The 23,798-nt window shown below is 41.9% G+C and overlaps 1 protein-coding gene across 5 annotated transcripts; it reads left to right on the top strand.

Moving 5' to 3' along the window:
- Nucleotides 1-3,630: 3,630 nt before the first annotated feature.
- si:dkeyp-87e7.4 (uncharacterized protein LOC557283 homolog) lies at nt 3,631-23,790 on the top strand. 5 transcript variants are annotated; one of them, XM_024270740.2, is made up of 3 exons: nt 3,631-3,956; nt 7,694-7,856; nt 20,925-23,790. In XM_024270740.2, the coding sequence occupies exon 3, from the start codon at nt 20,934-20,936 to the stop codon at nt 22,005-22,007; it is 1,074 nt and encodes a 357-aa protein (XP_024126508.1). In that variant the 5' UTR covers nt 3,631-3,956; nt 7,694-7,856; nt 20,925-20,933; the 3' UTR covers nt 22,008-23,790. The 5 variants fall into 5 exon arrangements, with proteins under 5 accessions (XP_024126508.1, XP_024126507.1, XP_024126506.1 ...); XM_024270739.2 differs by lacking the exon at nt 7,694-7,856 and adding an exon at nt 10,855-10,936; XM_036212098.1 differs by lacking the exon at nt 3,631-3,956 and adding an exon at nt 10,855-10,936 and having other exon boundaries at nt 7,717-7,856.
- The last annotated feature ends 8 nt before the right edge of the window (nt 23,791-23,798 follow it).

The raw sequence follows: 23,798 nt of genomic DNA on the forward strand, positions 1-23,798 counted from the left end.
TATAGATTTTGAACGGCGTGCGCGTGGCGAGCTCGCAAATGTGGTGTAGTGTTAATACACGCTCATATTTCAATGCATTGCAATGAGAGGCTTAAGCTTTAACAGGTATAATATCATAGAATATGGACATATAAGGAATGTGGGCGTGGTTAGCAAATAACATCCGTTGCTAAGGAGATCCAAAAATGTACTTTGGCCGATTCTTGCGAAACTAACGTCAATCTGTTCGGTGACCTCGGGCGAACAAAACATAAAATGGTTGCTATGGAGATAACACAGACAGAAAAGCCGCCATTTTGAAAAAAAATGTGCCTTTTTAAGCAATTTCTCACTTACATCCCAAGTTAAAGCTTTAACAAGTGTTATAACTTAAAATATGGCAATATAGGGAATGTGGGCGTGGTTAGCAAATAACATCCATTGCTAAGGAGATCAAAAAATTTACTTTGGCCAATTCTTGTGAAACTAACGTCAATCTGTTCGGTGACCTTAGGCGAACAAAACATAAAATGGTTGCTATGGAGATAACACTACCTGAAAAGGCGCCATTTTGAAAAAAGTGCCTTTTTAAGCAATTTCTCACTTACATCAAAGTCCAGCTATACAGTAAGGGGAGGGGAGGTTAGTGGTGCATAGTGGCTGCTTAGCAGGTGAATTCGGGTCAAAGGTCAGCGTGAAGGGGGGCGACAGTGCGTAGGGGCGGGCAGCGAGGGAGAGGGCGGCGAGGGAGTGGGCGAAGAGGCGACTGCGGGCCATCCAACGCCGCTTGCGGCTTTAATTATTATTTTTTTTATAGTGTTCCTGTACTTATTTGAGTTTCTTTGTTTGTGATTTTACATTTTGTTTTTGTTTTTTTTTCAACCACGTGACTCTTCCAGTTTGTCACAAAAACAGACAACTCAAGACACTGCCGGGGTTGAGGTTTTATTTTTGTGTGTGTATCCTCCCTGGCGTTTATTTAGAACAATTGTTCTACCTTTTTGTATCTATTTCTTACTGTATGTGGTTTGCGTTTTGAATTTTAAAAACTGCTGTGAGAAGAAAGAGGAAAAGAAGAGCAGTACAAAAACCATCGAGAAAGTAAGTGAAGATGTTAATGTTCAGTGTCACTATTTAAATTCGTCATTTGATTAGACACCATAGCCCCAGGTTTGAAGGTAAATCGGAGGATGCCGGTTTGTTGTTAGCTTTTGCTAACGCGGAGAAACATGTACAGACAGTCCACAAACGAGAGGATAATCGAATGGAGTAAAATATTATACAGTCTGTGGTGTAGATCACAGAACTTGAGCGTATTTGTTACCTTAAAATATATGTATTTATTATAAAGACACATTCATATTTATTGCTAATTTAATTTTAATGTTGGATAGAGTTTCAAATGAACATATTGTGTTTTTAATTATTTAAAAAAAGGGTTTGAAAAATATATAAATAACTAATAGTTATAAATCATAGATTACCAAGGTAATATAATGATTGCTGCAGTGTTTGCCATATCGAGATCCTATTGGTATCATGAGCCATTTATCATGAATTGCATTGTATCGTGAGTAACCCTGAGGTTCCGAGCCCTAGTCTTCAATATAGGGACTAATACAGAGTGAAGTGATACCAGTTTCACCAAAGAACTTTCTGTGGAGGTTGAGAATTTTTCTCCTCCACCTTCTACCGACCCATGTGCTCATGGCCCAGACCGAAGGGGAGCTGTGTCTGAGTGGTAAATGACGCTAGCATCACAAGCTAATGAAGGCTAACAATTTAGGCAAACAATCTCGAGTGGAACGTTCATTGCAAATTCATCACCAGGACGGAGTTCTTTGTATTCAATGCCAATTGCACTAAACCACTTCTCCCTACCTTCCAAGTCCACTGGAAAGTTGTGCAACCCAATAGATTTTACACAACCGAGGGTAATATACCTACGAGCCATGCTAAAGCTAAAGCTAACGACCGACCATTACAGATTCAACAATGGGTGGGGCTTTTATACTGGAGCTGCAGAGCGTTATGACCAGTTGACCAATCAAAAAATTCGACTGTTTTAGACGGTTTTAGGCAATATTTTCATGAATCAAACAACTTTATTTTAATTTGTCAAAAATTTGGCAACAACCAACAGACAGCAGTTTTAAAGCTATAGAAGTCAACAGGCAAAAAAAGGTGATTTAGTGTTTGGTTTCCCGTTAAGGCTTCTAATTGTCTAGTTTCAGATAAGATAAGATATAAAGAAATGCCATCATTCATACATTTAAAAATGTATTTAAAAAAAAACGTTATTTTGACAAATAGAAAAAACGAGTAATAGCTGTTTATTTCTCTATAGAAGTCTGTGGGGTTTTGACTTCTTGGAACTAATGCTGCCACAATCAATTGTTTTAATAGTCGACTATCACCGATTTATTTTATAGCTGAAAACGCTGAAGCTAATAGCTGAAAATGTTGAAGCTGATATAGCTGAAAAATGTTATAGCTGATAGCCAGCTAAACTATTAGTTAAATTAGCCAAAACAGCAACCATATAACTGAAATATTAGCTAAACTCCAAAATAGTAAAAAAAACAAACAAACAAAAAAAGCCTTAATTAGCCAAAATACCAAGCAAGCAGCTGAAATATTGGCGAAACTCCAAAATAGATACAAAAAAAATGAAAAAATCCTAAATTAACCAAAACGGCTAGCATGTAGCTGAAATACTAGATAAACTCCAAAATAACCTAAAAAAAAAACAAAAAAGCCCAAATTAGCAAAAATAGCTAGCATGCAGATGAAACATTAGCTAAACTGTAAATTAGCCTAAAAAACCTTAATTGCTTAAAATGCCTAGCATGCAGCTGAAATGCTAACTAAACTCTAAATTAGCCTAAAAGACCTGAAAAATCCTAAATTAGCTCAATAGCTAGCATGTAGCTAAAATATTAGCTAAATTCAAAAACAGCCTAAAAATAAAAAAAGCCTAAGTTAGTAAAAAAAAAAAACAGCTAGCATGTAACTGAAATATTAGCTAAACTCCAAAATAATCTAAAAAACAAAAACAAAACAGCCTAAATTAGCCCAAATAGCTAGCATGCAGCTGAAATATTAGCTAAACTCCAAAATAATCTAAAAAACAAAAAAGCCTAAATTAGCCCAAATAGCTAGCATGTAACTGAAATATTAGCTAAACACCAAAATAATCTAAAAAACAAAAACAAAACAGCCTAAATTAGCCCAAATAGCTAGCATGTAACTGAAATATTAGCTAAACTCCAAAATAATCTAAAAAACAAAAAAAGCCTAAATTAGCCCAAATAGCTAGCATGCAGGTGAAATATTAGCTAAACTCCAAATTAGACTAAAAACCTTCATAAATGCCAAATTAGTCCAAAAAGCTAGCAGAATGCCCTTATAACTTTCAACTTTATTACACTCTCACTCTATATAATATAAAGTAACGACTAATCGACTGTTAAGTTTGTCGTCGACTGTAATAATAGTCGATTAGTTGTTGAATATTTAGTCGACTAATCGTGGCAGCCCTACTTGGAACCAGTGAATAATTGTTGTTTGGAACTCGAGGGGGGAGGGGTCACTCAGTCATGTCTCACCCATATCTCACAAATATGAGCAGAAGCTCCGCCCCTCCCCAACGTCATTTCACACTCACATTTTAGGGTTAATAGGGAGGAAGGTTTCCTTTTCATCTATGCTTCTTTAAAACTGCCGTTTTGGTGAGAAATATCTTCGCGGGATCACTCGGCCTCCGTCAATCATTTTAATAAAGGCTTTTCCAGCACTTTTGACGGCTCCCCACCCCCATCCCACAGCGGGTAAACTGAACCCGCCTCCCCACCCCCCCGCGTAGCTTCCGCCTCCTCTCAGCAATCTGACGTCCACACCGCCGTTGTTGTAGCCATTTTACTGTCGTTCGTCGACACAGCTGCAGTCGGGGAGTGCCGAGACAGCGCTGGTGAAAGGTACGCTCCTATTTTCACGTATAATTTGATCTGAGGGGGAGACGCGGAGGTTTCCTGCTCGGTAAACGGGTCCGTGGATGGGTGGCGGGCTGCGGCCCTGCCGGAGGAGCTGAAGCGGTCTGTCCAACTGCTCGGAGAAAGGACTGAGACTGTTTGGCGAGCGTAGCTTGTAGGTGCTAGTTAACAATTCGCTGTAAAAACGGCGACATTTGTGTCTAAAATATTGAAAGTTGTAAATGAACTCTTCGGCTCCTGCTGCGTGAAAATGCTCTCCATTCAGCGGCGGCCACCAGGCGTGAATAAACAGCGTTATTTTTAAAAATCAATGTCACGGACGCGAGGGGGGCGCTAGAGAGCGACTGATGCACCGGCGCTTCGCTAATTCATCGTAGCCTAATCCTTCACTGGCTAGCCTGAGCTTAGTTAGTTTTAAATTAAAGTTATAGTGGTTTATATTATGTTATTTGTAATGGTATCTTCACGTTTGGTTTTGTGTGGTGTAGTTGTGTTGTTATTGGTGTTGTGTTGATTGCCTTTGTTTTATACTCAAGTGAAAAAGGGCATTTGTGCTTCATTTGTGTGCAAATGCTTCACAGACGGAACATAAATTAAATGAAAAAACAAGATTTAATGTTCCATTCGAATGAACGCGAAAGTGTTCAACTCCTTCAAAAACGACGTGTTTGAGCTTTTGCGTACTTTAGGCTCGGGCTGGGAATCATGGTACGTCACAATACGATATCGATGATATCGCAATACTGCGACAACTGGTAACAATAATATCTAATAACTAACATTATATAAAATAACATATTTTTTTAGGAAATGTATCCGCATTTATTTTTCAGCTTAAATACAATCATAACAAACAACTTGTCATATTTTGTGCAACGAATTATATACTTTTGTGTAGGGCTGTTACGATTAGTCGACTAATCGGCTATTAAAATAGTCGACGACTAAGTTAATAGTTGATTAGTCGTTACTTTATATTTTATGGATTTGGAGTGTAGTAAAGTTGAAAGTTATAATAGCTTTCTGCTAGCTTTTTTGACTATTTTGGCATTTATTAATGTTTTTTAGGCTGTTTTAGAGTTTAGCTGATATTTCAGCAACATGCTAGCTGTTTTGGCTAATTTAAGATTTTTTTCAGTTTTTTAGGCTATTTTTGGAGTTTAGCTAATATTTCAGCAACATGCTAGCTGTTTTGGCTGATTTAGCCCTTTTTCATTTTTTCAGGCTAATTTTCATTTAACTAATATTTTAGCTGGCTATCAGCTTCAGGGTTTTCAGCTATTAGCTACAGTCATTTCAGCTTCCAACTTACGTGTTTTTAGCTATCAATTTGCATCTTCAGCTATCGCCACTTGCATTTTTAGCAGCCAAATTCGGTTTACATCATTCACACTACCATTATTGGGGCGGCTGTGGCGCAGTGGTAGGGCAGTCGACTCCTGATCAGAGGATTGCGAGTTTGATTACTGCCTTGCCCGCCCATGTGTCGAAGTGTCCTTGGCCAAGACACTGAACCACAAATTGCCTCTGGTGGAAGGTTGGCGCCAGTGTTGGGCAGCGGAGCCACCATCAGTGTGTGAATTTATGCATGAATGGGATAGGTCAGTGACTGTAAAGCGCTTTGGGCCTTCGAAGGAAAGCGCTATATAATTATATGCCATTTACCATTATCGCAGATAATGCTATATATCTAGCATTTAGTTAGTTTAAAGCTTATCATCATTGTGTTTTTATCAATTTTGTTCATTCTGATTTCCTGTTCTGAATCAAGGTATGATCGTGACTTAATACAAATATTTTACCTTTTTATATGTTCCGTAAAATTACATACATATAGCAACAAAGATTATATCAAAAGTAAGAATTGTTGTTCGATTCGTGAATTGTTGAGCTTGATTTGTAAGACGATCCACAGCCCTATTTTCTGCAGTACAGCAAGCGTTCATTAGTGATTCCCCCTTTGGCTGGACTGTTGGCTCGGAAGTTAGCTTTGCTAATTTACCAGCATTCTTTTGTTTACACCGTTGAGTTTTATATTCTAGAGATGCTAAGCTAGCCTGTTACCGTTGTCCAGTGTACATAAAGAGGGACGCGGTATTGAAAAGGGCAGTATGCAATGAGACATGGCCTAGCACAGGGGTGTCAAACTCAAGTCCTCGAGGGCCGACGTCCTACTGGTTTTCCAGAAATCCTGCCTCATCTGCTGCTGATTACCTGGATCAGGTGTGTTTGGCCAATAAGGAGCTTCAAAGGCAGGTTGGTTGGAAAACATGTAGGACACCGGCCCTTGAGGCCTGGAGTTCGACACCTGTGGCCTAGCAGATATAGTAAAATGACCATAAAAAAGCAAAAAAATAATCAAATTTTTAAAAAGAAAAACTCTGATCATCACAAAAATAAGAACCTGGTCATGGTTAGAGGTGGGGCAAAATATCGGTATGGCAAGCTATTGCAATATTTAAACTCACGAATGATTCCCTGTCCCCTCTTAATCACATTTTTTTTTTTTTCAAATTAGCATTGAAGTCCACCAGAGGGAGAGCAATGGGGTGCACCACCACTCTCCCTCTTTCCACACTGATGTTCGTGCTGTAGTATGGTGGGGAGTGGCTGGTCGCTCACGTGACACATGCTCTTACACGCACCTCCAGACAGCAACAACAAAAATCGCGGGATGGCAGCACGGCCGAGAGCAAAAAGGACTAAGCGCGCGCTGTCTTTAGTGTATCAAAAACGTGGATAGAAAGGGCAGTAACACGAGTAACCTGTACAAACACTGCGCTAAAATACTGTGTTTTCACGGCCATAGGGCTCACTGGGTTATAGGGCGCAGTTTCACTTACTGGTACTTTTACTGTATTTAACAAATACATAAGGCGCTCTTGACCATAGGGCGCAGGCATGGTAAAACTAGGGCTGGTCACTGAAGTTTGATTCCAAGCAGAAACGGTTATGATTTACGCAGCTCTACTGAAACCGAAAGAAGCTTCTGGAAACAGTGCAGCAGTTCATTGAAGGTCCTGTGAAGTACTTCAGTACTTCAGTACTGTGAAGTTTTATCCAATCCCTTTACTTTTCCTGCCATAGTGGGCGTTCTCATATAAAGCAGCTGTTGAGGCGAGCACAAGAGCGCGTGCCGCGTAGCTCTTGAAAGTCTGACCTCATTTCACAGCAGATCACAGAGTTTGACGATGCTGCATCGCATCAGCCAATCAGGAACTCAGCTTTTGGCACGGGCTGTTTTCAGTGACCCGATCGGAAATAAAGAATTAAAATACGAATCCATTACGACTGCCTTTGTCCTGTTGCAGCGCGGTGGTTCTGTCTACAGACAGACAGACATCCTCCCTTCAGCGGCGTCTGCTCGCTCCACACACCGGGGGAGAGACAGGTGGTGCAGGGGGCGGGGAGGGCGGGTAACCTGCTTGGCTCTCCTGATCTGTGATGTTTTGTTTATGTTTGACGAGACAATGTTAAAAAAAGTCCCTACTTTTCCTCCTCTCCGGTTAATGCGGGACAGTCTTTATCTCAGTCACAGAAACAGCGGAAGGCCCCGCCCCCGGCCAGACGTATGATGAGCGAGTAAGAATGTGTAGAAAGCAATATTAGTTATAGGAGCGAGCGGTACGGGCCGCTGCGCACGACAGCAGCAGGAGTCGCCAACTCAGCGCTTCATGGTGAAAAAAAAACAACGCAATTTTTGTTTTTCCATTATCTGTTAGATCTCGATGTTGGAACTACCTAGAACCAACGAATCGGTGCTCCCTGCTGGTGCACACGCTCAGCCAACAGACGGGCGGCCCGCGCGGGCTGCCGTGGACGAGTGGGGTCTGCTGCTGCGGCGAGTGGGCTGGGAGGGTGCGTACACCAGATTTTAGCATACAGGTACGCACCATTAGACCGTCTAAGTGAGACGTCTGGTTTCGCTGTAGTTTCAACAGATGTGTATGCTAGCGGTGCGTGGAGCACGTGACTAAAGTGTTGTTCATTAAAAGTAAGTGCAGTGAATTAAAGTAAAAATGAGGAAGGAAATGAATTGTAAAATTCACAAAATATAACATTGTGAATTTTTATATCCATATTTTTTGCTCTTTGAAGGGAGGAGGCTATTTGATATACTCTAAATTTGATTTTGTATTTATCATTCTTATTTATTTTGTATTAGCTGTGTTTATTTTTTATCCTAAAACCTTTTTTATTATTATAAAGACATGTTGGTGTTTATTATTAATTTTACTTTAATTTTGCAAAGGGCATTAAATTAATATATTGTGCTTTAAATTCTTTAAAAAAATGTTTTGAGAAAAATAAAAAGTGTTGTTTAAAAAATAGTAATATGACATAAATTACCAAGGTAATATATTGATTATTGCAATTTTTGCCTTATCGTGATACTATCGATATTGTAAGCTATGTATCGTGAATCACATCATATTGTGAGTTACCCTGAGATTCCCAGCCCTAGTCATGGTATAATTGTTTTTGTACAAGATGCAGCAGATTTTCAAAGATTTCTACAAATAAATACGTCATTACATAGGAAACACAATGCATACCTGATGCGTTGTTGTGATTTTATTCAAATCTAGATACAGACAAAGATTTACACAAGCTGTAAGACTCTTTGGCCTGTGTTTCAAGACGGGCTGGTGGGTAGCCGACATCGCCGCTGCTCCTTTTTATATGGGCCAGTCCCAGCCTAGGGCGGTGGGAAACAGTCAAAAACTGGGAACCATGCAGCGTGGTAAACAGACACGCCAGTCCGGGGAGTTTTGCGGACAGGAGAGAGGGCAAATGGAAAACTTCATTCCACACTCCTGGTGCCGCAAGGGGATTTGGCACAGAGATTTTTACTTCTTCGCTATTGAGGGAATCCTGGTTATTATCTTTTTGTCCACTTCTTAATATGCATAAATTCAGTGAATTGTCTGGTCTGATCTGAGGTCGTACACACATACATATATCATGCTAATCCTCCATAAAACAAATACATAGGTGGTCCTGCTAGAAAACATGGAAATAGTGCCAAGTCTATAGCTACAGTTGGCTACTACAGGAGTGTCCAGATCCAGGGCTCAAGGGCCGGTGTCCTGCATGTTTTCCAACCAACCTGCTATTGAAGCTTCTAGTTGGCTAAACACACCTGATCCAGGTAATCAGCTGCAGATAAGGCAGAGTTTCTGGAAAACGAAAAGGAGGCCGGCCTTCAAGGCATGAATTTGGGCACCCCTGGGCAATGTGGAGAAGCTCCAATAATTGTTCCGCTTCTCCTGGAGGGTGTTTCAGTTTGGCCACTAGGTGGCGATTATGAAATAGCATTAAACCTTATGCCATAAGAAGAAAGTATGACCAAACAGACTGATTGTTGAGATACTTGTTTACTTCAGGCCAGCCTTATGTGCGTCCTAGATATCAAGAAGATCGCGTCTATTCCTTTAGTACTCCTGTCCTTCATGGTTGCATACAAGGTATGATTGGTCAGTGTCAGGTGGCTTAACAACTGCTGGTTTCCAGAGTCCATTTTCCAGCAATACAATGTTTTGTCCTTCATGAAATGACATCAGTTTTGCAAATCTATTTTAAAACTGCTTCTGACATTTTTGTTTGCCAACTCACCTGATATATGTATCATTGTAGCTGGCTAATTTGGCCTGAAGTTGTTGTCGGGTGCTGGGCAGGACGGAGCGTAAGCGCCGACTCATAAGCAGCAGGGTTGGTGATCTGAAGTTGTCAAATTGGATGTTGTGGTATTCCAGAAGACTCAGATATGGATCTCTCTGGCTTTTTCAAGGAGTGACCTTGCAAATTGTACTAGGGATGTATGATTCACGCTTTTCCATCTGGCAATCTGATGGACAAGTCTTGGTTGCCAGGAGAATGCTACATTTGGGACTCCATTGTGCCGAGTGGGAAGGTTTGTGGAGAAGGAATGATGGTCGGGCTTGTTTTTCGGGAGTTGGGTTTGGCCCTTTAGTTCAAGTGAAAGGAATTTTGAATCCTTCAGGATACCAAAACATTTTGGACAGTTCCGTGCTCCCAACCTTGTGGGAACAGTTTGGAGCAGGCCACATCTTCTTCCAACATGATTGTGCACCAGTGCACAAAGCGAGGTCCATAAAGACATAGAGGAGATAGTCTGGTTTGGGTTAACTTGACTGGCCTGCACAGAGTCCTGACCTAGACCCGATTGAACACCTTTGGGATGAATTGAAGTGGAGACTGAGAGCCAGGCCTTCTGACAATGCTCTTTTGGAAGAATGGTCAATGATTCCTATAAATGTACTCCTCAACCTTGTGGAGAGCTTTCCCAAAGAGTAGAAGTTGTAATAGCTGCAAAAGGTGGACTGACATCACATTGAACTCTTTGGGAAGAATGGGATGGCACTCAGTTCATATGTGAGGGAGGGCAGTGAGCGAATACTTTTGGTAATATCGTCTATATTTCAAAGTTTTAAAGTTATAGTTGTTGTCATGAGATTCCTTGCTGTATGTTTAAACGGTCAAACACAATGTGATTTTACAGTAAAATGGCAATTGTGCATTTCTAAGAAAGAAACAAAAAGGACATCTAAACTTTGTAAACACTTAAATATTGGTATTGGCTATTGGCCGCAGTTGCAGGGGAAATATCAGTTATTTTTATTGGCCGGAAAAATGACGTCTGTCCTTCCCTTATTTGTACGGAGTTTTCTGCATAGCCACTAGGTCTGCCCTCTTAAAGCAAGTCTTTGCTGGGGTCAAAATAGGATAATACACTGGACCAAAGTCCTCTTTTAGCAGTTCCTTTTTTTGCTGAATACTTTTTCAAGCTTTACTCCTTGCTCTCTGGAACATTGCATTATGTTCAAATGTTTCGTCATGTTCCTCCTTGCTCTTGCCACAGATTAAAACATGATGCCTTGAAGCCTCTCAGTCTTCATCAACTTTGCGCTGAAACTCATCCAGACCAGATTCCACCCCAAAAGGTAGGCGCAGAACTGCTATCTTCCAAAACTTGAATTGAATGTTTTCTGCTTGGATGACTCCCCTGTGAGCTTTAAAGCGCAATAGCCTGGCCTGACATCCAGAACTCTAAAATATCAAGCTCTTGCCAGCTTGGATGTTACACCCTTAACACTTTTGCTATCCTTGGGATGTTTACATTAAATATGAGGTTATCTGGACCCCAAAAGACAGCGGGCTGAACTTCTTTTTTCAATTTTTTTTTTTTTATCTTCACTGGTTTCTGTGGCAGATATGAAATCCTGTCCACCTTTGTCATGGGAAGCATCACACATCAATATCAAAGGCTGTCATCTGGACCCCATAGGATAGCACAAGGATTAAGAGTGGGAAAGGGTTAGTGTGGTCTTTTTTGATTGCTTTGTTCCAGTCTTTAGAATCAAGGCAAACTCTTAATTTGCCTCTGTGGTTTATCTGATGCAATCAATGAATTTAACCATTTTGTTGACTCTGTCACTTTTGCAATGATCTGCTGCTTTTCTGTTTCCCAAACGCTATTTTCCCAGGTGATCTCATAGTGCAAAATGAATACGCCCTGGTGGGTTGGCCACATCTTGCTGCCTTTGGGTTTATGTGAATCGTGCATGTACCTGGCAATAGTCCTATGCCTATACATCTACATATTTATCTGTAATGGATAGCTCAGGTGTGCCGGTTACAGACAAAATAAACTTGAGTTGTCCAAATTCTTGACATGCCTAGCCTTTCAGGCCTAGCACTGATGGTGCTTGATTGACGACAATGTGGAATTTGATTATTATCTTAGTGCTCTTGCAATGGCATTGGATTTCGCACTTGCTTTTAACAACAAGCTTTTCATCACTTTAGCCATAAAGTGGGTGTATTGATGGCTTTATAGGTATTGTAGCGTGAATCATCTGTATAGGAATAACATTGGATGGGGCTCCAGTGTCCAACTTGAATCTTATTGATGAGGTCAATTTGTACATCTCCAAAAACTTGTTCTGTTTTTACATTAGCTTCCTTGTATGACTTCAGCAATGAACAAATCTTCTGTGTATTCTGCTGTTTCACTAGAAATGTCTTCATTAAAGCCCCTTTTCTACTCAGCGGTCCGGTCTGGTAAGGTGAGCGTTTCCATGGTGAAATGGACCCATTAAACAGTACCGAACCATGGTACTCTTGGGGCGTTTTCCTGTGTACTCTTTTGGTCACAAGTCTGTTTTGAAAATGCCTGCAAACAACAGCAAGGCCTGGTCCGCGGTGGAACTGCAATCGTTCCTTGCTGCTGGATGACCTTCATTGTTGATGCTTTTCAAGTCGTTGCACTACAACGATGCAATGACATGCTAGTGTTTTACACCACCCAAGCGCTGTGAAAACAGACAAACTTTGGAAGTGAGGCTTAACTGTGTGGGAAACGCTTGCCAGAATTGAATGGACCATACTGTACCAGTACTTACCCTACTGGACCAGTGGAAATGAGGCTTTACTGTGTGCACACTCTTGATTTGTCTGGAGCGACATACTTTTCCAAAATGATTCAATATATTGCATGCTTTACATTGGCAGGTGTCCTGCATTACTTGGACCTTTTTTGTACAGTAGGAACAGGTCCGGCAATGTCAATAGCCATTTCCACTGTTCAATTCAATTCAATTCAATTTTATTTATATAGCCCAAAATCACAAAGAGATTTGCCTCATTGGGCTTCAAAATATAAACAATTGTTAAAAACTAAACAGACTACATAAACTGGTTATCCCTGCCCTTAGACCCTCCCTCCCGGTAAGGAAAAACTCCTAAAAAACCTGAGTCAGGAAAAAAGAAGAAACCTTAGGGATTCCCACATGAAGGAGAGATCCTATCCCAGGACGGACAGGCGATACCAGAACAGTTAAAGAAAAATTAGCTTCTACAACTACGAATCTAAGAGTTCATTCAGATAAAGCTGAGGGACAAGTGATGATGAAGTCCATAGTCAAGATGAAGCAGAAGTGCAGTCCACGACCAGGAGGCAGATGACCCAGCAGGAATCACTCTCACTCAGAGATGCAGGATGGTGTCGGGGGCGTGGTCCACGGCCAAGAGTGGGAGCGTGGGCGATCCACCGGGGATCTGAAATCTCTCCCGCTCCCCAGAGGAGAGTGGGAAAGAAGAACAACATGTGAATGGAACTGCACCAACAAAAGCATGGAGAACTAAATACAATAAATAATAAAGAATAGAAGAGAGGAGAAGTAGATGAGAATAGAGAACAGAACCCCAGAGCTGATCTGAAAAATAACGCTGATAGAAAATCTAAATTTATATTTAAACGCATCAATATTAATTTATTAATCTAGCCTCACAAGGACCACATGAGAGGGAATATTCTCTGATTACTAGCTAGTCTGGCAGAACGCCTGTCCAAAGAGGAATGTTTTAAGGCTAGTTTTGAAGGTAGAAACTGTACCTGCCTCTCTGACATGAGCTGGGAGCTTATTCCATAGAACAGGAGCTTGATAGCTGAAGGTTCTACCTCCAACTGTACTTTTAGAAATTCTAGGAACTACAAGCAGTCCTGCATTCTGTGAGCGAAGTGTTCTGATTGGCTGGTAAGGAACTATGAGATCTCTAATATAGGATGGGGCCACACCATTCAGAGCCTTATATGTTAACAGGAGGATTTTGAACTTTACTCTAAATTCAACTGGGAGCCAGTGGAGAGAGGCTAACACAGGAGTGATGTGTTCTCTTCTACTAGTTCCTGCTAACAATCTTGCTGCTGCATTCTGGACAAGCTGAAAACTTTTTAAAGAACTTTTAGGGCATGCTATTAGTAAAGAGTTACAGTAATCCAGTCTAGACGTAACAAATGCATGGATGAGTTTTTCAGCGTCACTTTTAGATAACATATTCCTGATCCTAGCTATATTACGTAGATGAAAAAATGCAGTTTTACAAGCTTGAGATATGTGAGCCTTAAATGATAAATCCTGGTCAAATAAAACCCCTAAGTTTCTGACTGAAGAATTGGAGGCAACATTTACACCATCCAGGGAGACTATCTGATCTGAGAGAGCATCTCTCAGGTGTTTAGGACCCAGTATCATGACCTCAGTTTTTTCTGGGTTCAGGAGGAGGTAATTAATTGTCATCCAGGTCTTAATGTCTCTGATGCATGAATTCAGTTTCTCTAGGTCAGGGGTGGCCAACCCTGGTCCTCCAGAGCCTCAACCCTGCCTGTTTTCTAGCTCTCCCTGACCAGCTTGCTGCTGATTAGCTGACTCAAGTAATTCCACATCCTGATTAGCTGAACACACCTGATTTAGGTTGTCAGCATCAAGCAGTCCAGGGAGGGCTGGAAAACAGGCAGGGTTGAGGCTCTTGAGGACCAGGGTTGGCCACCCCTGCTCTAGGTGGTCATTCTGGTCAGGTTTAATGGATAAATACAACTGTGTATCATCTGCATAACAGTGAAAGTTAATGCTATGTTTCCTGATTATGTTTCCTAAGGGCAGCATGTAAAGCGTGAACAGAATGGGCCCTAGAACTGAGCCCTGAGGGACTCCGTAGCTAACTCTAGTACAATGAGAGGACTGTCCATTTACATTAACAAACTGGTATCTATCAGATAAATAGGATTCAAACTGTCACTGTTAAGCAAGAACCAACTCTCAGTGACTTGGGAAGAAAATGCTGAAAACAATGCGATCTCTAATCACTTTTTCATCGTTGGCGTATTTGCTTTCTTTGATAAGCAACCTTACCCTGGGCTTACACTGCATTCAGTCCAGCTCCGGTGGAACTGCCGGAGTCTTTACGTAACTTGAAAAGTGCGAAAGACACTCACGACATCCAGTCCGGTCCGGCCTCCCCTGCTCTCCTTATCTATTTTGTTGGCTTCAAATTTTGGCCTGACGCCAGAGCAAGTGGAACACATTTTATGAAGTTGGGACAAATTAAACGACCGAAACCGAAAGTCACGCGACCGAGCGTTGAGTGCATGCGGTACATTTTTTAAAAATAAAACCTATTTTCCACCGTATCTTATTGCTTGATATGTTTTCACTGGGTTGTAAACATTACGTAATTTCCGCTGACACGTAAATCCCAAATCAACAGGGTTTGTTTACTAGTACTTCCTATATAAATGGCAACTCATAGTGTGAACCTGCGTGAGTTTGGAGTCTCGCAAGGTCGGCAGCAGAGCGCCTGGCTGCAACAGGACTGCAGCCATCCGTAGCGAATGTGAGTCATCTGCTATTGCTAGACCACTCCAGTGGCTGCACTGGAGCTGGACTTTATGCAGTGTGAGCCCAACATTACAGTTAATCTATTACAAACTGTTCAGAAGTTGCACTGACTTCCTGCACTTTCTCATGAAACTTGTAACCAGAAAAAAAAGAACATGTTTTTGGCATCATATACACCTCAAAGCTGTAAAATACATATTTAGTGCTTTACTTTTAATCCTCTCTGAGTGTCCACGTGTCAGAGATGACCTGCCGTTTTTCTCTGACTCAAAGGAGTAGGAAGCTGCATTTTCATCATCTCTCTTTCTTTTAAATGATACGGAAACCATTAAATCCATTTGCAGCTTGAATTTGCTCCATGCTTTGGGCAAGCATCTTGTATCCCAGGCCATGTGCGGCGAGGATACTCCATCGATTTCCATGTTGTTTATTGCACTCCTGCTGTTATTCTGACACAATGTTGTTTTTCTGCTGTATTTTGCGTTAGCATTAATCCACAGGCAACGTGGTAAAATCTAGACTATTTCATTAATCAACCAGAAGATATTGCATAACAGCATCTATCCCCAAAGTTCCACACACATAGATATGTTAGATCACCAACATGCTGTCTGTACTAAACAGCATTGTCTGAACCAAACATTGAAAGATAAGCGAAACACAATATTCTGTCTGAATATTGCAACAACACTCCTTTTCAATTTGTAACTAGAGTTAAAAAATCGTTATCATTAAAAGCTTAATTCGCATCATAATGGTAAATAGTTTAGGCCTATTCAGACAGAAATAGTCTATTGGTACGGACTAAGTCCGTTTAATTTGGCCCGGACCATATCCTGGACCTTGCTCTTGGTCTGTATTCAGACTGCTTTTAAACCTGACATTTCTGTTTCAAACCAAAGCTAATAAACAAAAGCGTGTGACTGAAGATCTCTTTAATCATTGGACAGAAAAAAAGTATATGTGGGGCAAAGCAAAGAGAGAAAGAACAATGGAAGTCCTATGCTTTGCAGTCTTTGTTGGGATAGTTCACTTATTCAAACTTTATATTTTGCTGACAAATTTTGAACATCTGTATCAACGTCAGGTGCAACACTTTTTACTGCGACTTTGGTACGGTGGAGACATGCTGCAAGGCGGTTACTGAGGAGGCAATTGTCGGTAAAATGGTGTGGAAAACAATGTGTATCACCTTAGAAGTATTTTCCTTTTTAAATGAGCCTGCATTCACTCGACCAAACTTCAGTGAGATGCTGTTGCTCCATGTTTTTCCGCAGCGTTTCCTACTCTGTTTCCATCCTGTAATGTCTGGCTACGGTGGCTGTTATGGTCCAGTTGATCCGCTCCAATACGGAGCATATTCAGACAGAGAAATCACAGCGATCTGAAGCTCAGTCAGATTGGAAACGAAACCAGACCGCATCAAAGACGGGTCTGAGAGCGGTGTCTGGTCCTGCTCCGGGGGCAGCTGATCAGACTGAACATTTGTTTCAGATTACAGGGAGTAAACTAACTCTGTAAGCAAACCAAATGTGTCCAGCCTGAATACAACAGGTCTAGACTTGAGTCTCTTGACTTGGACTTGAGGCATGAATTTGACAATATCGACTCAACTTGAACTTTCACAGCAATAACTTGTGATTTGACTTGGATTTTACCCCTCTGACATGGAAAGACTTGCTGTTTTCACCAACACCCTTGATTAAAAAGTATGTTTACATAAACTGTGCTTCCTCATCTGTATCTGCGTCTGGGTATGTGTGCATCTTTGATACGACCTCCAATCAAAATGGGCCCACATTGGCTTGGTCCAACAATCCAACCAATCACGTTACAGAAAAAAGGAATCACGGAATCTGTCAAAGCGTTACTTCCTGTTCGCCGGTGTTATTGCCTTTTGGTCTAAAAGTTATGAGGTTGTCAATGTCAATAAAGAACAGTTTGTAATTTGCTGGACATGCTGATAAGAGGATTACTGACAGAGACTCAACAAGGACCGGCCTTCATCTGACTGTTGAAATTGAATGAAGGCCGTTAAGTTCTGAATGAAAGTTAGGGCGAGCTTATTGGCTAATCTCTAGCTGCAATTAAAGGAATGAAACGGTAAACTCTGTTAACGTTGCATTGTGTGGGCATGAAGCCAGCTCAGCGTAATCAAAGTGGCCTCAGGGGATTTTGACCTTTCCACCACCCAGGTTTCCTGGGATCTGGGCGGGATGCGAATGATTGTAATTGGAGCCCTGGTGCTCTGGGCTATGCTGTTCTCAGTTGTGTCCCGATAGAAATCCAGCGGTTCAGGAGTGGCTGTAACATTTTCATGGATATCAGCTCATTTAAGAATTGCAGGAATTGTATCCACTCATAAAAACACAGAACTGGCTTCTAAAAAACGCACGTTGACATAAATATGAGACTCGGTTAATCAGAATTAAAAGTTTTAGTCAAAGGAAAAGTTATGATATGGCAAAAAGTTGGGAGGATGAAAGGAAGGTGGTTGTAAAGGATACAGAGGACGGTGGGGAGTATGGTGTATATAGGTAGGAGCAGTAGAGAAAATCATTTACTTTCCAGACTTTGGTTTGCTCATTTTGCTGTGCTTTGTGGTGTTGTATTTGGTAAATAGCCCCCTTTTCTCTTTGGGGATCATGGTACTTCTTTACTATTTGCTGTTTTGCTTCTTTTGTTATTGTGCATTTACTACAGTCATAATCGAGCCCTTGCCTCTTGAACCGGAACCGAATCGTGAGGTGCCTCAAGGTCCCCATCTCTAATGGTCTGTGTAAATAATTTTACTCTCTTGTTGAAAACACTTAAAGGCCTTGGAACATTCAACGGTAGGATTTGGAATTGCCTTGAAAATTGTTGGTCTTGACTTGAGACATACCTGCTTTTGACTTGGGACTACACTCAGGCTTTAGACCTAAGACTTACTTGGGACTTGCAAAACAATCACTTGGTCCCAAATCTTGGACTCATAGAAAGCCACTTTAGAATAGTCCAATGTTTCCCTCTTCACAATTATTAGGTGTTTTCAGCTGTGGTCTGGGTCATTGTCCTGGTGCAAAACCTATGACCTGCATCTTAGACCAAGCACATTTTTCTCTAGAGTCCCTTGATAGTCTTGGGATTTCATTGTACCCTCCACAGATGACACTCCAGCAAAGCAGCCCCAGAACGTAACAAAGCCTCCTCCATGTTTCAGAGTAGAGACTGTACTTTCCTTGATATGCTTTCGTCTCGTCTGTCTGGCTGGACATTCTACAAGTAGCTTTGTGACATGTCAACATGTGGTTTGACAAAATTCAGTCTGACTTTTTATGATTTGTTTTCAACAATGCTGTCCCCTTTGGTCATCTCCCTGTAAGTCCACTTTGGCTCAAACAATGACTGATGGTACGATCTAACATGGATCTTACTTGAGCTGGAAGCTCACCTTTAATCTCTTTAGCAGTTGCTTTAGGCCCTTTTTATTACTACTCGAATTATCAGTGTTTTTGATTTGTCATCAATTTTCCTGCTTTGACCACGTCCAGCGAGGCTTGCCATGGATCCTGATTTTTTTGAATATGTGCAACTGATGTAACAGGAATGTCGAGCTCTCTGGAGATGGTCTTATAACTTTTTACTTTTGACATGCTTGTCTATAATTCTATGGTGGCCCCACCTGCATTTGCCCACACTGGCTTGAGTGGGAACTAAGTAGTCTGGCTTGCTGGGGGAGCTCGTTAACTTGCTATGCTGTCCACCGGGAAGCTTGTTAGCTTGCTATGCTGTCCACCGGGCGGCCATTTGGTGTAGGGACCCAGACCCCACTGAGTCCACACCTAAGTCAATGTAGGCAAACACAGCTGATGCCACCATGGAACCCGCGGACAAACCTATAGGGGGCCTACCAATTCAGCCCAAAACTAAACCATATAGGGACCACATTGAGATGTTCGTGGGGCCATGACCGATTACCTGGTTCAGGTGTGTCCACCCAATTATAATTTGCCAGAGTAGGATATGTTAGAAAACATGCAGGCTCTTGAGGCCTATCCCTGATCTAAAAGCTAGCAAATCCATCATCTTCTTTCTTCGCACACCTGTGACCCATAATCAGACCAATATAACAACTAACTGTTCACTGTCACCATATCTGTAAAGTGAAAAAAAAAACAACAACCAGTGTTAGTATTTTTTTTTGGACCTGATATGGATTCAGTGTTAGGCGATCAGTGCATCAAGAGCAGCATCAAGTGCAAACTTGTTGTACAGGTTAATGATGCGTGGGCATTCCATAGACACATTCCTTTTTAGTTTTCTTTTCCACCTTTAAATGATGATGGAGACTGGTTTGGCACTGGCAAAAGTGTTGGCAACAATCACGCTTCTCTTGTCAAACCATTTGACTGCTCTTGCGTCCACTTTGGCTTGGTGCTCTCAAACGTCCTGCTTCCCTTCTTCTTCTTCTCTGAGAGTCTGCATTTAAACTGCATCAACGCAGACAGTCCAAAGGGCCGGTATCCTCTTAGCCTCGTTTCCACTGAGCAGTCCGGTACGGTACGGTTCAATCCGGTATTTTGAGCATTTCCTTTGTTGAATGGACCAATCAAACAGTTCCGACCTGTACCTCCTGAGGACCTCCATCCATTATAGGTCCATAGAAAAATAGTACAGTTGGGGCGGAGCTGCTGTTTCCACTCACTGATTGGCAGAAAGTGATGACCAGATTAGAAAGCACCAGTATAGCGCTAAGCTAGCGATTCTGTTTTCCTCTTTACGGCGGTATTCTTCAATCTTCTTTCAAACAACATTAACTTTCTGTTCTACACGATGTATAGCAAGAAAAAGTCGAGCTGCTGGATGGCCTTCATTGTTGTTACCTTTCTAGTCTTTCTCTGCAATGACTCGCTAGCAATCTACACCACGCATGCACCGTGAAAACAAACTGCTCAGTGGAAGCGAGGCTGAACTGAGTGGAAACGCTCGCCAGAATTAACTGGACCGTTCATACTACTCCCATACCGAACTGCTCAGTGGAAACGAGGCTCTTCACTGCAAGTACAACAAACAAATCCAAAGTAAAGCTGGGGGTTTACATTATCTCAAACAACTTGAGAGTTTTAGCTTAGTGTTTAGCTTTAAAATTTAGTTCTAATGTTTCCACTACTTCTAATGTCTGTCTGGTCTGGTGCAGGATCAATTTTCCCCGTGTATATATCAAATGAATGCACCAGACCTTTTGTCTCACTAAGAAATCATTTTGTACCCTCATTTGTATGCCTTTTTGGAATATATTCCTGATCTGCCTTTGAACTGAACCAGTTGTGCATCGGCGCACAACATTTGGTGTTGACTAGGGCCAGTTCAGTGGCCTTGTGGTAGAGTGTCCGCCCTGAGACTGGAAGGTTGTGAGTTCAAGTCTATGGTAGAGTCAGACCAAAGACTCTGAAAATGGGACCCAATGCCTCGCTGCTTGGTACTCTGGGGCTCGTAAATAGTTTTCACACCACTCTGCAACACCGCGACAGATCTGTGCCACTGTCTGCGTGGTAAACGTTTGAAAATCTGTGCTCTTTGAACCGAACGACGTAAGCGTGTCGCGGAATATGAATGAAGCCTTTAGTTTTTTCTTTTTCTGTTTACATATTGATATTTAATGATTTTCTTCATTCAATAAAATTTTACTTGTTCTAAGAAGAAAAAGATTCTTCATTATTTTCTTATTCTTTCACTCAAGTTGCATCTTTTTTCTTTTTTTTGTCTGCAGGTTTACAAAATGTCTGACGCACCACAAGGCTCCCTGGTCAGCCGGCCTCTGGCCTTCACAAATGAAGAGCGAAGAGCTGTTCACTCCTGGTCCCGGATCTCGTCAGCTGGCCTCAGCGTCCTCCTGGACACTCAGAAAGTTCTCAGCCCAATGTCCCGAGATCTCTCCAGCACAGAGGAGCTGGTGACATTTCTACAGGAGCTGTGCGAGGAAGGCCACAGGCCCATCGTGCTGAGAAGTAAGGAAGTCTATGGTTACCGCTCCTACACAAGCCAACCCCTGACTGAAGACATGCTGAAGCTAGTCAGCAAGAATGTGAACCGGCCTGCAGCCAAGAAAAGGAAGAGGAAGCCTATGGTCAAAAAGAGGGAGGTTCACCCGTCTTGGATCTCGTCTGATAGGAGCAACCCTCGGATTCAAGGGATCCGGCCGGCAGAAGTTTTGGTGGACCATCGCATGGTTGTCGGCAGCAGGACGGCCGGTCAAACGGTGGAGATGTCGCTGCTGGACATCCAGCCATGCCTCAGACTGACGAGCATAGAAGGTTTGTCTGGTTTTCACACAGCCAGACTGCAAATCCACTCAATCAGAGACCCGTCCTCCGAGATGCAAACTGTTTCCATTTCATCACAGCAGCAGCACTCCCCAGCTCTTTCAGGAATACCCTCTCAGCCTTCCCAGAACGGAGGTGGGGCGTCTACCAAAGCCGTGGCCTTGTTTAGTCAGAAGAACCTGTCTTGCCCTATTCGTTTGGACGGCGCCCTCATCGGAGATTCCGCTCCCGTCTTTAACCCCAACGGCCGGGTATTCCCACAGACTCACACAGAGCTGACCAGCAATGGCTGGAGGGGAAACGGCGTTCACAGAGATGTTCAGGGCTTCAAGGAACATCCTGCTGGGAGGAGGAATAGCTGGAAGGACAAAAAACATTTTATTCGAAGAGTAATAAAAGTGGACGAGTCTCGGTCGGTGGCTGAGGCCCGTCAGAAAGCGCAGAAGATACTGCAGGTCAACCTTTCCCCTGTGATACAGATCCAACCGCTCAACCACGTTCTCAGAGACTTCCGACTCCAGAGAAAGTGACTATACCCTCCTCCGTAACTCCTTCCACAGATGTTATTTTACTTTCATCAGCCCCGCCTGCCGACTTTCTTGTGTTTGTAGCAGATACATGACACTGATTCCTGTGATGTTGAGAGATGTTTGCAGAAGCTTCTGGTAATGTAAGGCATCTGAAGTTAGGGTGGTGCTTTTCCTAGCAGGCTGGGAAGTGACTGAGGTGAATGCTGGTACATTTCAACCGTCAGCCTTAGATCATCCGGCGCTGACAGTCAACCAAACACGAATTAGCCTTCCGAACCAGACCCAACATTGAAAGAAAGAAGCTTGAGCAAGTCATGATAACAAATTCAAGTCCAATTTTATAGACTGAAATGTTTATTTTTTTTCTTTCTGTAACAGTTGTAGTGCCTCAAAACGACAGTATGGTGCTATGGCACCACACTTTACACCTGGAACAAAAGACACATTTGTATTTCAGTTCCTAGTGATTTTAGAGGAGAGAGAAGACGGGTGTTCTTGGTCTTCCTTATGGTCATTGCCACCTGAGAGGCTCAGTCCGGGCACAGGCGTAGGGTTCACTGCGAGGAAAATGCCTGAAAATTTCTCCCTTGGAAAAAAAAAACCCTTTATGATAGCAAATGTGTCATTATTGCAAGACTTGAGGCACAGTTATTATTGGAAAAAGCTGTTTCAAAATAGTATCCAAGCCTTGTTCCAACTCAAAATTCAGAATGTAGTCTAAAATCTTTAAAATTGTTTTGTAGAATTTTAATTTTCTGAAATTTTTTCCACGATAATAAAGTTGTTTTTTGGTTTCAGTTATGCTAGTATTCGGCCTCTGTTTATCAGATTGTTTTCTGATCAGAAAGATGTATTTCACAGTTCCAAGAGGTTGCTGTTAAATCTGTGGCTGCTAATCTGTTTCTTGAGCCGTTTGATCGGAAACTCTAGAGTGGGAGTATGGTTCACATCCCAGCATTACCTTGAGCTCTGTTGAACTGAACTGTCAAACACTAAAGAAAAACAGACCTGTCGTTTCTAGAACTCCTCAACGTGGTTTTACTGTTACAGCCCACCTGAAAATCTGAAGATGGTTTGCACTTTGACAGTTCGGTGTTGATGGTCTGTTAAAAGGACATGTTGAATTTTGGTTCCTTTCAGGAGATTAGCACTGCAGGTGCTTTCGTTTTCACGCTGGTGCTGGCACAGACGGCGTCTTCTGCTGCCTCGTACGTTTGTTTAGACTGATGCATTTCAACAAATCCCTGTTGGGAAGTGACGCCACGAGCACACCGGACCGCCACGTGTGCTCTCCGAAGTGTTAATACTGTGAGAAACCACCCGGATCCTTCAGTTCATAATCCTCAGTGTATTTTGCATTACAAATTCACATTCCTCAATAAAGTTTTGATTTTCAGAGCTAATATTTGGAAACAAATCTGTATGTAATGTAATGTATTAGTCTTTATTTAAACTTTTATTTAAATTCTCAATCTTGAACAATGACATCAAACCTGCAATTGACTTCAATTCGATCCGTTTTATGAATAATATCAAAAACTAGCGGTGGTTCCGATAGACGGAGGAGTTTTCTTTGAGAAACCTGTTGCCTTTCTCAAGCTCAGACCAAGTTGGCGACCACATCCACGTATTTCACGTCTTCTCGATTATTTTCATTATTGCAGCCACTTGTGTCATTTTTTTCCTTATCTATTCTGTTAGACTTTTTGTAATATAATGTATTTCCTACACAACCTTTGTAAATGTTTTTGTTCAATAAAAACAAAAAGGACTTCTAAATATCTTCCAGTT

The sequence above is a fragment of the Oryzias melastigma genome, linkage group LG5 (genome assembly GCF_002922805.2).
Source record: "Oryzias melastigma strain HK-1 linkage group LG5, ASM292280v2, whole genome shotgun sequence".
Taxonomy (NCBI): Eukaryota; Metazoa; Chordata; class Actinopteri; order Beloniformes; family Adrianichthyidae; genus Oryzias; species Oryzias melastigma.

What these genes read in the sequence shown, in the direction of transcription:
- si:dkeyp-87e7.4 (XM_024270740.2), top strand. Translation starts at nt 20,934, where the DNA reads ATGTCTGACGCACCACAAGGCTCCCTGGTCAGCCGGCCTCTGGCCTTC.